Here is a 17895-nt window from a genome sequence, read left to right as displayed (position 1 = left end):
TCTCCTGCTAACAGCCCACCTTCAGTTCTCCCCGGCCGCCGCAACACGCGTTCACCGCCGGCAAGCGTGGTCCGTCTCCATCTTCTTCGTGTTTGGCGGCCGCCCCGGGGCGTCTCTCGGACCCCTCAAAAAGCGGCAGAAAAAGTAAGTAAATAAATAAAGGCGGCGGCGGCGGACCGCGAAATCGGGGCATTCCTCCGCCCGAGGGGTCTTGCAGCATGGAGTGACCGCCGCCCGCGATCTCAGCCCCCCCCCCCCCCCCCCTCTCCAGACACCTCCCGTTCTGAGCACGTGTTGCGTTCAGCGACGAACGTACGGACACCCCACGCATCTCTCGCATAGGTGACGAGGCACAACTGCAGCCACTGCGGTCGGCGATGCACGCAACGCGCTCCGAGGCTTTGAGCTCTATTATCAGAGGAAGCAAAACAAACAGCGCCGCGTTGTTTCATGACAGACAGAGAAAGACGCTCGTTAATGGAAGCTGAAGAGGATTACCCAGCAGCACGTCTCGGCACCCTGTACTGCGGGTGATAGGGACGACATGAGTGGCGAAGCGACGGAACCACAGAACAAGCGCGAGAAACGTCCACGAACACGCAGTCTTATGCCTAAGTAAACCTTTAAAAGTTGAAAACGGTGTCACTAGCGAAAGTCAAAATCTCCTTTGTTACGCGTAAGACAGAAGCGAAATTTCGACGTTCCATGAGGTCGTCAAAGTTTCGTCTTGAGCTCAGAAACCCTGTTTATGAGGGTGCACATCGTAGCATAAAAACACGCCGGTCTGACAGAGCAAAAAGGAAGCAGGTGCTGCAACATGACGTGTTACAAGAGCCCGGTTGAACCTTGACTTACCTCGCCTACCGCTCCCCCTCACCGCCCCATCTCATCGCCCCTCCTTGTTATACGACTTATGCTGAAGAAAATATCCTTAATTATGCTTAATTTTACCACTATCACATCGCCCCCGATTTGTATGGAATAGGAGAACATATAAATCTGGCTCGTGCTGTTGCGCTTTCGCCTTCGGAGAAAAAAAAGGAGGATAAATTTTAGCCATAACTGTAAATATAGCTGTGGAATTCAAACTGCGTAAAGGCATTCAAGTCGTAACACAATGCAACAACCTCAGGGGTGTAATTAACTTACGTTACCCCTAAACACGCTAGAAATAGAATTGGACTTCTGTGCCGCGATAATCTAAGAATTCTGTGAAAAATTTGTTTCTCGCTTCGTTAATGGTCCGAGTGGCACCCTTCCTACATTATTGCCAGGATAGGGCATCGAGAGGGTTCAGTTATAAGAGAAATATAATAGACTGAAATTATTCGTTAAATTATACCGACACGGTTCACTTCTTCTTTAAGAGAACGCTTTAGAACAAAAGCCGTCTATCTGATTTTGCAGTGTGTACAAAGCCACCGACAGAACACTACGTGCAATTGAACGGAAGCTATTAGTAGTCTTATGAAATGTTTTCATGTTCACGCGCTTCACCTAGCTTCGAAAAAAAGAAAAGGAGAATAGCGGACGCTTCTTTCTTTCCTTTTCTTCGACGTTTTTATTTTTTTCTTGCTGCATTAAGCACCAGTGCTAGAAGAGGCGATGCTTGCAAGTGATTGCTATCAGGGAGCCTCCTCAACAAAAGTTGCCCCTGCCTGGTCCTAAGTATAACTTATCTAGTTAGGCAGAAATACGTGTTATACTATACGCCAGAGGCAATAGCCTTATATACACGACATCGGTCGCTAGGGTTTGCACTAGGGTCACTAGTTGGTAACGTAGTGCGAACTTGGGATGCCTGCTGCTTCTGTTGCTTCCTCGTAAACGCACGCTGGAGCCGCGAGCACCGGTCGCGCGGCCGTAGGTAGCGTCGTACGCCGGCAGCCCGGCATTTCACTCGCCTCGTTGCTCGGCGCCCGCGCACCAGGCAAGTGGGAGGATGCCCTCCTCCTGCGCGGCCATCTCGAGACGCGACGTTCGCATAACGGAGCCAGGGGTGCCCCGAGGTACCCAGCTCTTTTCTCTATAGCGTACACGGGAGCAGCGCGCCACAGCTGGCTACGTGCATGGTGGCGGGAAAGGGGGGGGGGGGGGGGACGTCGAATGCCATTGAGCTCCTTTGAGGTCGTTGGTCCGGCGGAGGGAAGGCGCGATTTTTTTTCGGGCGGCCCGCATAGCTTGCCGACGCAACTAACCTTCGGGGCACTCGGCGTGCCGATGCTCCTGATTGCGATGCTGCCTCGCCCGCGGAGCAGACCGCCTGGCGCCGCGGCACGTGCACCTACGCGCGCGCTCAGGATTCCCGGCCCCGATTAACGCCTCACCCGGCCCTCGCCCTTTCTTTTCCTAGCTGAGATCATTTGTGCGTTTGTTGTTTGTCGTTGAAAGGTGTTTGTTGAAATATTTTGCACATCCCCCTGACTCCCTCTTTTACCGTTGGCTGAGTGGCCTATTAGGCTCTTTGACATGTTATCTCGCTCGCCTCAGCATAGGCTCGTGCTCGATCACGCACACCTCGTGTTTCCTTTGCACCGGCGATGGGACGTGTATTCCCTCTTTGAAGCGTTCACTCGCCCTGTGGCACTCTGTTGCCGTTAACGCTTCGGTAAGAGACGCAACAGTAACTAAATGCTGAAAGCTAAAAACCGTATTACGAAGGATATCGCTTGCATCCTTTGACTGCCATAGATGAGCTCAAATGCGATTATATGCATTTATATTTTCAGCCGTTTGTGAAGTATGTGCTAAAATATTGGTAGATGTCCCGACTGACAGACAAAAGAATAATGAAGAGGCAAGAAGAAGGTCCTTCTCCCCGCGCCTTGCAGCTCCACTTTTAGGCGGCGTTCTTATAAGAATTCTGAATGACAATGGCCCGTATTTGCAAACTTTTTTTTCTCGCGTGAGTCTTGTTTGCGTGTGGTCATCGCTGTGGCGATCGTCTCGTTATTGCGCCAGTCGCTAGCATCAGTGACGGGCATTTCATCACCCACCGGCCATTGAGTAAACTCAACTAGCGTTATGCAAGTGCCGCGAATACAGACCCTTGGCTCGTATTCAAAAGCAGTTCTTTCGCTAGAGCTTTTTGTAAAACAGGTGACGACCAAGGGTAACAATGAAATGTTAGTGAAAACTACCGGTCAATGACAACTATTCTTGCGAATGTAAGGGGTTCTTTTTCTTTTTTCTTTCTTTTTGTTTCAGGTTTTCTTAGAGCCACCCCCAGTCGGCATACAGGTGACCGTCAATATGTCAAGCGTGATTGCTTATCAGCTTCTCCTGACCATTATTGCGAACGTCAAAGATTATACCATGTATCCCAGTCAACGTCATCAATGCTGTTTATAAAAAACTATAAAAATAAGATGGTGCAACATGGATTTTTAAGACCTACGGTGTTCGTTTGTCAGTCCACTGACGAGTGAACCTCGTAGGTCTTATGACTGTATCTTGCACCGTGTATCTTAAATCTCTTTTTTTTTTCGGTGAACAACTTGGCTAACGTTAGCTGAGGCACCCTTTAGATAGGTACCTTAAGTGGGGTGTGTACACGCGAAGCCTGTCTACACGAAAGCCCTATACAAAACGCTGACTTGCAGTGAAACTATTGTTCGCTATCAAGACGTTCAACTTAAGAGCCACTTGAAATGCCACTCAATGCTTTCAGCTGTGCTGAATTGAGCTGAACTCTCGCTCTTTATTTATGACGAAAAACTTGTGCTGCAGAACATACTAGCTGCAGGAATTTCTTTTGCTTAAGAATACCTTAGCGTCATCTTATAGTGAGTGTTTGCAGTAGCTTATAAAGCTAACCTTTACATAGACACGACGCGATACAAAAATTGAAGGGCAGCATTCACATCATAGGAAAGATTTCTCTGGGAAGTCTGACCGGTAGCGAACGACGACAAGGACATCAACGGTAAATTCCTTCAGGGGTAATGCTCCAGCAGCTCTGGGGTTACAACGGCGTCTCGAAGGGATGGTGCTTCACACATGCGTTCATGTTTTCTGCATTGGTTCCTGGTACGACAGAGCAGACCACCTTTATGAATTCGCGACATAAAGGACTCTATATTTCAAAGAGTAACTCGTGAATTACGTATCTGCAGGGGTTGTTAGTGTGAGTTTCTAGCGAAAGAACAGCAATGCAATTCTTGACAAGTGAACGACAGCGGCGCACCTACACGCAAGACGCACCTGCCTGTGCAAGTGCGTTCGCTTTCGTATGCGCTTGCTCAGAAACAATGCAACAGCCGGTACTACGGTTTTTGCATCTTTCGTACTTTTTCTTCACTCTTCACACTCATGATACTAACACAAAAAACAACCTTACTTAAGAAAAGTGTGCCCGTAGTACATTACCAAGTGCAAAGCCGATGGCTGATTGTACACGTACAGCAAAGTTTCAGTTTTCAATGCTGTTTGCAAATACACGCACTTTAGGACTACTTTAGAAGAACATGAAACAGTAACCTCACTTCATAGAATATAATTCGCGACTCATCAACGTAAGCTACTTGTTAATTTTGATGCTTTATCTGTGTGTGTGTTCTTTTTCTTTTACCTTTTCCGTGAGAAACAAGTTCGGTGGAAGGTGCATCATCTCTCGTCAGCCTAACACAGCAGTGTATGAGACCCACACACAGAGGTTGACATGGATTATGTCGTTCCACAAAAAAAAAAATCATAAATAGACGTCTCTATTGAAATGACATGCCGTCAGTTAATTGGCAGCAACATGATGCGTATAACTTAATGCCTTGATTTCTGTTTAGATCCTCGTTAGCGTGTGAGCAGTCGTTCTGGCGTACATAGGCGCTTGCAGACACCGTTTGCTGAGCTAGACGACCTGCTTAGTTCGACAGTTTAAGGACCGACTCTTTATTACACCAATTTGAATGCGTGTGCGCTAGGAACGCCACAGACAAATACAGCGGCGGTCATGCCACACAATTCCTCGTCGCTAGAGAAAGTACGAGAGATTCCTCGTAAATAACGCCAGTGGAAAATGTTTCTTTGTTTCTTAAACATTACCAGGAGGTTCAGACGCGGTAGAAACATTTTTCAGTGGCTCGAAACAGCAGTAGAGCATCTTACGTGATTGTCCGCGCGCTCTTGGGCTTCAACCGTATTTTGACGCCTCTTTTCTCAATCTACATGTATATCAAACTTAGGCAAAAATCATGGTGACTTCGACACACACTCGAACCACAGAAAGAGATCGCTCACCTTCATGTTGTTTCGAAGTCCAACGTTGCCCGTGTGCTTGATAAGGTGGAACAGGGAGCAGTATTCGTAGAAACGGTACCAGCCAAGGGAAGCACAGTCACGGTGAAAACAGAAGGCGATCTAGTCTGTCTATTGCGGAGTCCGTACAAGTCCCGGTAGTTATAGCTGCTCCAACTCACGCTGCTGAAGCAGAAGTAAGCGTCCTTTTTTCCAAAGCTGGATAGGAAAGGCGGCTCGCAGTGTAAGCAGGCACACGTTGCTCGGCTGTCGTGTCGCGACTACGGCTGTGCAGGCAAGCGGGGATGCCGGTGGGATGGGAGAGCCGTACAGCGATGGCGCAGCGGTGCGCGTGGTTTCGGACTTCGCCGCACCGGGGTGAGTCGAGGAGCACACGACAACGAAGAGCGCTGAGCACGGAGGAGCGATGAGCGGTGGTTGCAAGCTCTCTTGTTCTGCTGCGAAATAGGACGATACGCGCCCGTTTCATACCGGGCGAGAACGCCAGGGAAGGCGAATTTCTCTGCTGCGGCGCAGCTACGGCACCCTGAGGCAGGAGGGGGGAGGAGAAGCGGGGGGGGGGGCGGTGAAACAAATTACAAAGTGTGAGAGAAGCCAAGAAAATAAAACTCGTCAAAGAAAGATGCTGGGCGGCTAAAAAAAGAAAACTTGCCTCCCCCTCCTCCGACTCCGCTCTGGTGGAAGGGGATGCTGCATGCATGCTTCACGGCGGAGAGGCGGCCGCTGCGGCGGTTCAGATTTAGGGCAAGCTCGTTTATCGAAAACTCTCTCGTTCCCGACGCCGCCACTCGCTGCTGCTGCTACTACTACTACTACTACTACTACTTCGCTTGGAGCGGGCGGCCGTGCACGCCAAGCCACGGGCAGGTGCTTCGCTGTGGCCGTCGGCCAGCGCTGGAACGAGAGAGAGAAAGAGAACGCGCGCGCGTGCGTAGCGTCGGCCTTCCTGCACGGCCCCGAGCCCGTTGTGAGCGACGCAACGGACGAGCCCAACGTACAGGGAGACATCGCCGCGCTTCTCACGGCAAACGTTTATTTCTTTCTTTGTTTCTTTTTTTATGTTTAAACGAGAGCACAAATTACAACACCAATTCACGACGACCTGTAGAGAAATGCATTGCTGTCACATTCCAAGTGTTTCTTTCTTACTTATTTTTGGTTTACTCCTCGGCGACAGGTGTCAATGCATGTGGATGCATTATTGGAGATACCGACTACCTATTACTGTCTTAATTTTTCTACTTGCAGACACCACTTGACGACAGCGGCCATCTTGTAATTAAAGGACAAGTCGTCGAACGTGCTCTTGAAAAGAACACGCCAATGTTTCTATTTTGCTGTCGTTATTTTTATTTTTTTTATTTTTTGTAGTAACCTCGGTTTACGAGACGTTGAAATCACAGGTGATGCCGGCTACGCCTTTTCACTTAGCAACACAAAACATAGCAAACGAGTTATTTGTTCTGTTTTTTTTTTTCATTTCCGACACAAAAAACGAATATTTCCTGTGAAGATGCCTGAATTACCACATAGAAAATTGGGTCAGTCTACTTCAGGAAGCAAACAAAGTCAAAGACCCGCCGCGGTGGCTTAGAGGCTATGGTGTTGCGCTGCTAAGCACGAGATCGCGGAATCAAATTCCGGTCGCGGCGGCCCATTTCGGTGGAAGCGAAATGTAAAACGCCCGTGTCCCGCGTATTGGGGGCACGTTGAAGATCGCCTGATGGCCAAAATTAATCCGGGGTCCCCCACTCCGGCGTGCCTCATTACCAAATCGTTGTTTTGTCACGTAGTATCGCAGAATTCATTCATTCATTTATTCATTCAAAGTCGAATAGTTCCAGAAAACTTGATAAAACAATTTTGATGCGAAAGCGTCAAATGACCCATTGAGCGAAAAAGCCTCGCGTCTGTCCTCTATAGCAGCAAAACGGCACCTAAGCTCCTATTACCCTTGGCCTCGACGTGACGTCACGAGCGCGCCTTTACGGAGTTCCGATTGGCTGTGACGCCATGGTAAGAGATCGCCTGGATGGAGCAGAGTGGACGAATGGGAACACCTGCTGCCGCAATAGCGTGCCAGGTGTTGCGTTAGGGGAGAGGACATCGCCACGACGCCACGTCACCCTCGCTCTTAGAAGGCTGCGTTATGCGCGCGTTCCTTGTCTGCGCAAGCTCTCGCTTGCGTTCTAACTGCGGCTCGATAAGGCCAAATCGAAACGCGCCAATCGCCTCAACGCGCTCGCTTGCCCGCGAGTTCATAACTAGAAAGGCCACTCAGCGGCGGCGTTTATACATTAATGCTTTCGCATGCTGCTGCTGCTTGCTGGCTCGGGCAGCATGTACCGCTATGGCACACTACTTGCAGCGCAAAACTCGAACGACCGCTCAGCGCCATTTAATTGGGCATTAATGCTTTCGCACTGACACCTCATAAGAAGTGCTTAGGTGGCTTCGAATTATTTTGTTGTTATTACTATTAGTTTAATATTATTATTTAGGTGGTGGGACGGTTTTCACACTTAGTTTCCTCTCTAATATTAACTTTCTCGCTTCGCGCCATCCAGAGAAGCGTCGTGAACTCGACACGGTAGGCACGGTTGTCGCCGTGTGTCACATGCTACACTCGCACTCCTCGAGCCACGTGAACCCTGGGAGGGGGGTCATGGCGGTGGTACGTGGCGTGCTTTTGCGCGCGCGTCCACAAGGCGCTCCGTCGCTGGTTTACACCCTCGAGGTTGTCAACAAAGCTGCGCCTCAAGAGCGAGAAAAACAAACGACAAGAAGTCCTGAGCGAGAAAGCGGAGCGAGACCCCAAAAGGAACGAGAGAAAAAGAACAATCAATAAAACAGAATATCACGTAGAATCAGACGCCGTTGGAAGGAAAGAAGAAATAAAAACAAAGTTCTTAGCAAGACGGCACAGAATAAGTATCTAATGGTTTCACCGCGACAAATGGCCGGCATCTCCTGACTCGTTGGAACACCAAAAGGCATCCCCCCCTCCCCCTGCACGTACACACACACACACACACACAGCGAGAAAAAGCAGCAACAGGCGAGAGCAACCGGAGCGGCAAGCCTGTGCGTGGTGTGAGCGTGAGGCACATGTTTGTGTGCGCCGGCGTTCGTGAGTTGAGGGCGCATGCGTAGGTGCACGTGCGCAGCGCCCAGTTCGTAGCAGAGAGAAAAAAGCGCGCGTTGGTTTCGGTTTCGCCCGTGCGCTGGCGGTGGCTGGCTTCACCGCAGTGGCGGCTGCCGGTTCGTTCACACCAAGACGCGCTCGCGGGCCGGCGCACGCCCTGCCAGTCGCCGCCGGCGCAGAGATGTAGGTCGGCCGGGTTGCAGCTGGCCTGCCCCCATCCTCGGGAGGAGGGGGGGGGGGGCGGAGGGCAGAGAAGCCTTTCCTGTTCTGTCGCGTTCGCCTCGTGTCGGCGTGCCTCGCGTGAATGCCGCGTGTCGCGAGCGAGAGAAGAGACGCATAAAAAAGAAAGGGCATAAAGACAGAGGAGGAAACGAGACAGGGAGACTTGCGCGTGTGTCGAAGTGTCACGTCTCCCAGGCGAAGAAAGGTTATCCAATATTTGCATGGAAAAGGCCGAGACCGTGACCTTGCCGACACGCAGGGCGCTGCTTTATGAAGAACGCCCAGGCGTTCACGCGCCGCCCTCTCCGCGCTTGGTTCTCCGCGCAGGCGAGGCGACTCGAGCTTGCACGACACGACAAAAAAAAAAAAAACTGAAATAAGGAAGGGAAAGGAAAGACAAAAATGCCGCGAATCGTTCGTGAACAAGAAGGGAGTGTGTACGATAGCGCGTCGACGTCTGATGTCGTTGCTCCGAAGAACACGCGATGCCCGCTCGAGTACTTACATGCGACGAGTGGCCTCACTTCACCACTTATAGTTATACGCTGGGTTCTTCGCTTGCCAGGCGGTAACCGCCCCCCTCGCGCGTTTCACATTCACTTTCCTTCGTGCAAATGTGTGGGACCTTTCGCTTTGGAAGACGACGCAGTGCTAGGAACGCGCTGTTTCGTGGTTATATACACAAATCACGCCGACTAGGGCGCATGGCCGTGGCAAGCGCTCCTCCAGTGTCGCATCAACCTTTATACCAGGAGTGCGCAGAAGGCTGGTTGTGAGCGACGCTAAGCTGCCCCATGCCGCCCTTATCAAGGCTAGAAAAAAATTCAGCTGTAATATCACGCATATGCATTTGACGCTATTCCGTGTGCGGCGTTTATGAAATCCACAGACGCTACAGCAATTCGAATAAAGTTATATTCAATGAGCGATGTGAATCTGTTGTGCAAATGCAACAAAAAAGACGTTGGAAATAGCTGAAAAATAAGCTCTACATACATCAGCAATGCAACTTCACGAATGAAAAAGAAAGGACCAGGGCACGTATTAAATTAGAATTGAACGTATTATTAGAATTGCTCGTAAGAGAAAACCTGAGCCAATTCTGATGCTGGATATATGATGAACGAAGGCGGCAGTTCAAAACCAAAGAGCAGTTATCGCTAATTGAACCCCCGACCTTTTCCTCCGATCGAAAAGTTAAATATTGCGCTTGTTATTATGCCATTTGAACAATCATTCTTTAGAAATCTTAAAAAGAAGCGCATTCCCGAGCGGTACCCTCGCACGACGCTCCATTAGTAGTTTTCACTATGATAATACGTATGGAAGCCGCATTTTGTAATACTTTGCACTTATAGCTCCTCGTTATATTATCTGCCTGCATGGAGGCGTAAGTTCATTCGTTATACCAATGGAAGGCTTTTCGATATTTATTTTGCAACGAGCTGCTGTCCACCAGGCTAGCGGTACTCCTTTCATTTTTATGCTTGTATACTAGCTAAATGAAAAAATTCATAACAGTTTTCTGTTAGTGTCCTCTGAAGAGAAACATGCGAGCGAAAAAGAAAACGTAATGGATAAGAAAGAGATCCTCTAATCACTTTCACCACAGTAATTTAATTCAGGTGTTATTGCTGCATACTTCCCTATATCCGCTACGTTTTCAGCTTCTTCCAAAACGATAAACCATAACACGCTCACCTTGACTGCGCCAAGCACGCACGTTCTCAATCTTCGTTGTCTTCGTACCAGCTCTGACACGTCATAAAAACTTCTTCCTTCCCTTTAGCACCCGCGAGCGTAGATTACGTATATACACAATGTCTGTTTTGTTTCCTCGCTTGTTTGTTTGGTGGGTTAGTTGTTCGTAGGTTGGCTCTTTTCGTTTATGGACATAATGCTATTCGGCCTGATTTATGGCAAAATAACATATCATTGCGTACAAGACCTCATTATTTCCCGAAGTTATGTATTTATATATATATTTCTTCGAACCGCCGAAACAAGTCTACGCATCATCGCCGAGCAGGACAACATTACCTAAGTGAACAAGCCCTCTTTTTCTTTATTATCTTTTTTATCGAGTCAAACCGGGCCGGCGGGAACGAAAATGCTTGGTTGACCGGCTTCAGAGCTCCAGACAAGTAAAAGAAACATACAAGCCATGTCTTTTCTTTTAATATTTCACTGCAGACGCCTCTTCCTCCTTGTATTTTTTTTCTTTTTCCGCGTAAGAGCTGCCTCTGCTTCCAGTGGGACAACTCCTTGTCGTAGCAACTGATTTCAGCAACGGCAACTGAGGAAACGCGCTTTGCATCCTCCTTTTATTTACGTCAATGATTTGTCCTAGTTACGTGATTTCCTGTAGAACGTTCGCTGACCTAATGTGGAGCATTTGACGAAAAGCTGCATGCGGGCACGTGCCGGTGGTCCGGTCAATTCAATTCGACTCTCGGTAGACAGAAAACCAAAGCCACCGAAAAGATTGGCCCTGATTATCTCGCCCACTATATGCGAGCCGAAGCCGACAGATGTCCAGCTTTCACTGAAATTATAATCGAAGCGTATTTGTCGCCGTAAGAAGCGTCGATCGCTACTCTGGTCAACTTAAGATTTTGCACTAACAGTAAGTAATATTACGAAGAAGAATCAGAAGCAAAACAGCGATGTCATAAAGCAGGAAAATTATACAGGTGTCTCAATATGTAAAGATTGGTGATGAACGAACCGGAGGCAGCAGGCGCGAATTGATGCTGCATGCATTTTGTAATGCAAATGCGACTGATGAAGCCTGAAATTGGGGTAGTGAAGGGTTTGACGAAAGCTCGTTCTGTCGGGAGTAATCATTATTCAAAGTTTAAAACGAACTTGTACCACAAAAAGAAAGCGAAAATACAAGACGGATCCGCTGCAGACATGGGAACTGGAACGCCTTGTATTTTTGTTGTGTGGTCGGGCGTTCATATTTACCTTTGAGTGAAATAACGAGTCAACGAGATATTACATGCTGCACTATACGCACAACGCTTATCGTTTCATGAGTGCTATATGTAATTCCATCATTGGCTCCCATTACTTGTCTGAGAATATGCGCATTGCACACGTATACGTGCAAGAGCTCGTATGAAAAATTAAATTCCCTAGTTTTACGTGCCGAAACCACGATATAATTATGACGCATGCCGTATTGTGGGGGTCTCCGGATTCATTTTGACCCCCATGGGGTTTTTTAACATGCATCCAATGCACGGTACATGGATGTTTTTCCATTTCGCCCCCATAGAAATGCGGCCACCACGGGCGGGATTTGATCCCGCATCTTCGCGTTTAGAAAACGGCTTCTGTAGTAGCATATGCGTTGTGTACTTGGTCGGCAGGAAACCTCTACGATGCACTGGCGGAATGAAAGAAGATCACTTTTTTTCACTTTCTATATTAAAAAAAAAGAAATCTTACACTGCAGGTAACATTTCCTTTTGGCAATTTCTACAAATCACTCCATGAGTAATCGAAGAACGCTTTCATCATCATTGATAATATGCATTGTTTCTTACTTCAACACACTCTTCGAGAAAGAATGGTCTATTCCGTATACGGAAGCCGGCGTAAGAATAAAAGGCTGAGTTAAATGACGTCATCAACGTACACGTTTTACTAAAATTATGGGGTTTTACGTGCCAAAACCACTTTCTGAGTATGAGGCACGCCGTAGTGGAGGACTCCGGAAATTTCGACCACCTGGGGTTCTTTAACGTGCACCTAAATCTAAGTGCACGGGTGTTTTCGCATTTCGCCCCCATCTAAATGCGGCCGCCGTGGCCGGGATTCGATACCGCGGCCTCGTGCTCAGCGGCCCAACACCATTGCCACTGAGCAACCACGGACACGCTTTACTATACCTCTCGTGCTACATCACGGCTATGATGTATATGTATATACGTACATCAAGTGTCTGTGCGAAATTGTGGCTGCGTAGGAAACAGGCGATGCTGTAACCGTCCGCTTCCTGTGTAGCATGGCACGCGACAGGCTCCGCTGCCTCCCACTACCAGTTGTTACGGCGTTGCCGTTACGAGGAGGACCGCCCAGCCGCTGAGAGTCGCGTATCCCCCGGCGATGGCTGTTCACTTCGCGGAAGCGCCGGCTTATTCGTGTCGGTCAGTCAATGGGCACTGCAGCAGGTAGCTGCCGCTGTTTTCGTCTTGTTTCGAAATGTAGTAATCACTTCGTCTTCCTCATTGGTAATTATTGGAGGTCGCTGTGATTTCACTACCTTCGGATAGCATCAGCCATGTATGTGAGAGCGTATGTCAGTCGCCCATTGCCTCCTAAGTATGTACTTGCATGACGCCGCACTCGGAAGCTGTGTCATGAACACTCCCCGCACCACACATATATTTTCCAAGCACGTCTATCTACAGCTTTGGCGATAGCTCATGCATCCCTCTCTCAGCCATACGCCTGGGTGCAGAAGGCTGGCTTTTTTGTTGTTGTTGTTGTTGTTATTGTTGTTGTTGTTGTTGTTGTTGTTGTTGTTGTTGTTGTTGTTGTTCTTGTCGTCGTCGTCGTCGTCGTCTCAAAACACGGTGCTTACCAACGAGGGGAATCGGCCACATTGGATTGATTGCAAAGTACACCCAACAACGTATCAAAAGGGGTAAAAGCAAACAATCAAAATCACGCATTGAGCAACTCAATGATAACACAAATTTTGAGAGGACCTATACATAAAGTTAGGAAAAAAAATTAAATAAAGTGTCCCATGGTCGGTACCCCAGCAGCGTAGCCTTCCGGACGCTTCAAAGAGCTTGTGTAGAGCAGTAATCATCGACGAATGGCTTGTGCCTAATTGACAAGCACCAAAGGACAAAGTGTTTGGTGTTGCAAGTGCTCAACCCAGATTGCCTGTTGTAAATATGAGGAACATTCGGCGGAGAGGGGAGAAGCGGCGGCAAGAAAGAAAGAAATTATCAATAATTTCTGGTTCATTAAAAAAAAGCAGAGGTTAGGTATAGATAAGCCAGATCTATGAAGGTAAAAATTTAGCCGGGGAACTCTACAGCGGAAGCTTGATAACGTCACCTCACATTGGCGTGAAAGGCATTTGCACGTGTTCCACCGAAATTTTAGATCTCAAAAATCATCTGCGAAAAGTAGGGATGATTCATTACAGTTTAGTAAGAAATTTAAATCTAGCTCCTTTTATAAAAGAGAAACTATTAAGAACATTTAGGACTGAACCATTTAGCGGCGACGATGCGAGTGAGCCAGCTGATTCATTTAAAAAGGTTCCACTATGTCCGGGGATTCAGTCAAGCAGTCCGGAAGAAGTGCCGAAAATATACTCAGCAGATGTGACCAATTATTGTAAGTTAAATGGGTACAGACCTAAAGCACATCTGTAACAATTATTACTTTAGATTTTTGTATAGACAGTTTTCTGAAGGCTAGAATAATTGCCAGAAATTTTGCAGGAAAAATTTTGGTGTAATCAGTGAGAGGGAGCGCAAAAGACCAGTTAAGCTGATTGGAAAATATGCCAACTCGGGTGTCCTCGAAAATTGTATTGCGTCCGTATAAAAAACAAAGTGAAATGGAAATTGACTAAGATGACCTTGAAGGAGCCTTTAAGTATGCGCTCGAAGAAGTTATGCGTGTTTTGAAAAAAATATCATCAGACGTCAACTTAACCTTCAACGAATTTGTTTTGGGGGAAATTAGATGAAGTCGACTGACTTGAAGGTTTGGTGATAGCGCCTGAACAAAAACAACCAAGCGAAAATAATGCCACCAGCATGTTCGGAAAAATGAAACAGTAGAAGTGATGAAAACGTGTGTGTTTGGGGGTGAGGCTCAAGCGGAATAATTCCATCCACCAGATAAAGCAAATCGTTCGCCACAAAACTTGGCAGCCCATGAAAAAGACGCAGTACTTGCCTTTCCAGTAGTATTAAAGATCTTAGCTTGTATGTTGCAACTCCTGAAAAAAAAAGAGCTCAGTTGAATTCAAGAATGTGGCTGACGTTTAGAGATCATCAGTAACTTAGCCCTACGCATACCCGTGTTTTTATTACTGAATCAGTGCAACAATCCCACTGCACGTTCTCCTTTACTAGCATTTGCTTCGATTGAGGGCTGCCAGTTTAGCTTACCGTCATATGTTATCCCTAAGTACTTCAAAGCGCCAACTTGCGGTATCGGCTGGTTTCGGTAATGATTACAACGAAGGCGCCAAATAAAACAATAGACGAAGGATGGAGACACGAGACAACCACGTAGGCGCACTAACAACTGAGTGTTTTATTTCTTGACATAGGAATATATAGCTGCTGTCAAGGATCGAAAAATAGGTAAACGAGCTGGTGTTCGGGTTTTATTTTCCGCTCCGAAACGTCTTGGTTTGATGTGTGCCAAGGTGAACGCAGGACATCGGGAAAATAAACAGGTGTGCGCAAAAAAACATGGGCAGAAACATGTCGGATCTGTAAAGAAAGTAGTTTATTCGGTTCCTTGTCGTGTGATTCATCATATGTAGGCCAAACGGGCAGATGTCTGAGTGGCATATTGCATGAGCATCGATATAAGATGGAAAACCAGCTCTCCGGTCATATAAGTGCGCATTGTAAGGCTCACAAGTGCATTCTAGATTTTGATAGAACCTGTGTTTTGAACAGAGCTGATGATCAACTGACAAGGGAGATATTGGAAGCGCTTGAGATCAAGAAGCGTGGTGATGATTGTATCAGTGAAGCCTCAGTTTCTCTTTCGACAAAGGAACTGGCGTATCTTGGGAGCGACACTTGGAAGTTATTCTGTATCGTGGTTTCCTTGTGCGATGCAGATGACGCCCTGTTTCTTGTTGTTTTGATCCTTGACAGCAGCTATATATTCCTATGTCAAGAAATAAAACACTCAGTAGTTAGTGCGCCTACGTGGTTGTCTCGTGTCTCCATCCTTCGTCTGTGGTTTTATTTGGCGCCTTCGTTGTATTCATGCATAACCAACAAGCCCAGCAACACGTGCTCGGTAATGAAGAGAAATAAAAACGGGAGTTGACAATGAAAACACACGTAACGAACATTTCTTGACGTGAAGAGAAAAAGACAGTCCATCCAGCCAAAGCTAGAGTTCAGACAAATATGATTATAAAATTTCTTATAACGTATTGATATCCCGTGATGAGGAGAAGAATGCAATACCATCAGCATAGAGATAGAGTTCCACATCCTGATGAACGGAGACAGAAGATAACAAGATATAAAAAAAAAGTGAAAGAACTGATCCCTGTGGTACGCTTCACGTCGGCTTATATGTACCTGATGTCATCCCAGCCTTGAAACAAAATAATTGTCTACCAGTAAAGAACTCTTGTATCCAGACCACTAAATGATCTCGGATGGCACAGTTTGCTAATCTAGAAATTAAAATTCCATGTTCGTCACTGTCATATGTTTTTGCAATATCTCAAGGTACCAATGCTGATACCTCTCCTGATAGTACTGCGAGTCGAATTCAGCTTTCTAAATCAACGTGAGCTGACTATATGGATACATTGAGGCTTAAATCCTATTTGTCTAGAGCACCTAATGCCCTGACAAGAAGTAAAATCATTGAACCGGGCATGGATTACTTTTTCTGTTATTTTGACTAGATTTGATGGGAGAGCAATCGGCCGAATATTGTCAAAGGAATATCCGAGGTTCTGATTTTTACGTAAAAGCACAATATTTGTAATTTTCCAAGAGGTCGGAATCCATGTATATTGTTGTAAACGGTTAATTATATTGAAACGTTCATTAGGGACAGAGTAAAACAATAGTTTAATCATGGCAATTTATTTTATTTTATTTATTAGTACCTCAAAGGCCCCATTGAAGGGGTATTACATGAGGGGGTGGAATTTCAGCAGTACATTTTTTCTATGGATGATCTGAATGACGATGAGTCGATCTGATCAACTATGGCTTTTGGTAATACAGTCCAGTCCAGGGGCCAATTTATGAGTAGTTAAGGGGACATTGGATAATTCTGACATGGTAACTTTTGCAAACTCTGATGTTGAACGTTAAAACCTCTTAGGTCTAGGACACTGCGAAGAAAAGCGTGCTTGAAGGCTTTTCGCGATATCACCTAGTGAATGCGCCGCTTCTTTGGGGGTTAGAACAATAGAATGTGACCGTCCGGACTCTTGAAGAGAATTTTTGCTCCGTAAAAACCCATAAAGTGCTAATCTTCTTTCTAATTTAGATAAAAATTAATGCAGTCCACTTTTTTTTTTCGGTTGTCCGTCTATAGCTGTTGCAACAGTTCTTTTAAACACAGCTGCATCGAATCCATCCAAATTTTCGGTGAATGATTATGTTGGAGAATTTTCCACGCTACTTTTCTTCACCTATAATCCCGTGTACATGCTTCATTCCACCAAGATGAGTTTGACGGCAAGCTGCCAGACATGACCCCAAACTCAGCGGGCGCAATAACAGAATGTAAAAGCGATACCACCGAGTCAACCCTCCGTTGTTCATCACAAGTGGTCAACGCTAATAACTTTGAATTTATAGCTGATTGATAAGTATTATAACTAATGAGCCGCCTTTGCTGTACCAAAGGAGCCTGACTTGAAAGCAAAATTTCAAATGTAATGGGTAAGTGATCGCTACTTGTTTCGTTGTCAAAGGTGCCCCAAGATGCAATAGACATCTGAACCGAAGAGAAAGTCAGGTCTATTGCAGATGAGAACCGCCCACGTAGAAAAGTAATTCGACATGAATTGTGACACTGAAAATTGTTATCATGCACCTAATTCCACAACCTCTTTTCACAAACTTCCGTTTTCACTTCCCAAGAAGTTTGATTAGAATTAAAATCTCCTGCTAGGAACATCGCATTTGAAAAATTTTGGCACAGCGAGTCCAGGTAATCACTCTGTTCGGGACGTACGCATTAACCACTATAAACGCAGCGCAACCAAACCTCGATCCTCGGCTTAGTTGTGGTTTGTTTTTCTCTTGAATCAGGGTTCATACCCACTATGGGAGATTGACTAAGGCTCGGGTGGATAAAGCCAATGATCGGAGAAATTAAATTCTACTAGCAAATATCAGAAAAAAAGATAAACTGCATGTGACGAATGCCAGGAAATTGTGAACGCAACCTAAATTGAAATTTACTAAAGGTATTAATACCAAAAAGGAAGGTCGCCGCCGCGCTTGGAAACCGAATATATTTTTTTTCCTTGTGTTCTCGGTATAGTGAACATCTAACTTGCGTTGGAT

At 46.5% G+C, this 17895-nt stretch overlaps 1 protein-coding gene across 1 annotated transcript in view; it reads right to left on the bottom strand.

Annotated features, from left to right (window-relative positions):
* The window catches only part of LOC135901104 (uncharacterized), a 30933-nt gene extending 18277 nt beyond the window's left edge, over positions 1 to 12656 (bottom strand). The window contains exons 1-2 of the mRNA XM_065430783.2: positions 12564 to 12656; positions 5236 to 5779 (exon numbers count right to left, since the gene is read on the bottom strand). Of these exons, the coding sequence (XP_065286855.1) occupies positions 5236 to 5241 (6 nt within the window). The 5' untranslated portion in view covers positions 5242 to 5779; positions 12564 to 12656. The remainder of the gene's footprint in view (positions 1 to 5235; positions 5780 to 12563) is intronic.
* Between the last annotated feature and the right edge of the window lie 5239 nt (positions 12657 to 17895).

This window comes from Dermacentor albipictus, chromosome 1, assembly GCF_038994185.2.
Source record: "Dermacentor albipictus isolate Rhodes 1998 colony chromosome 1, USDA_Dalb.pri_finalv2, whole genome shotgun sequence".
NCBI classification, from domain to species: Eukaryota; Metazoa; Arthropoda; class Arachnida; order Ixodida; family Ixodidae; genus Dermacentor; species Dermacentor albipictus.
Note: the sequence above shows the minus strand (reverse complement) of the source record. Positions and strands in the feature narration are given on the sequence as shown.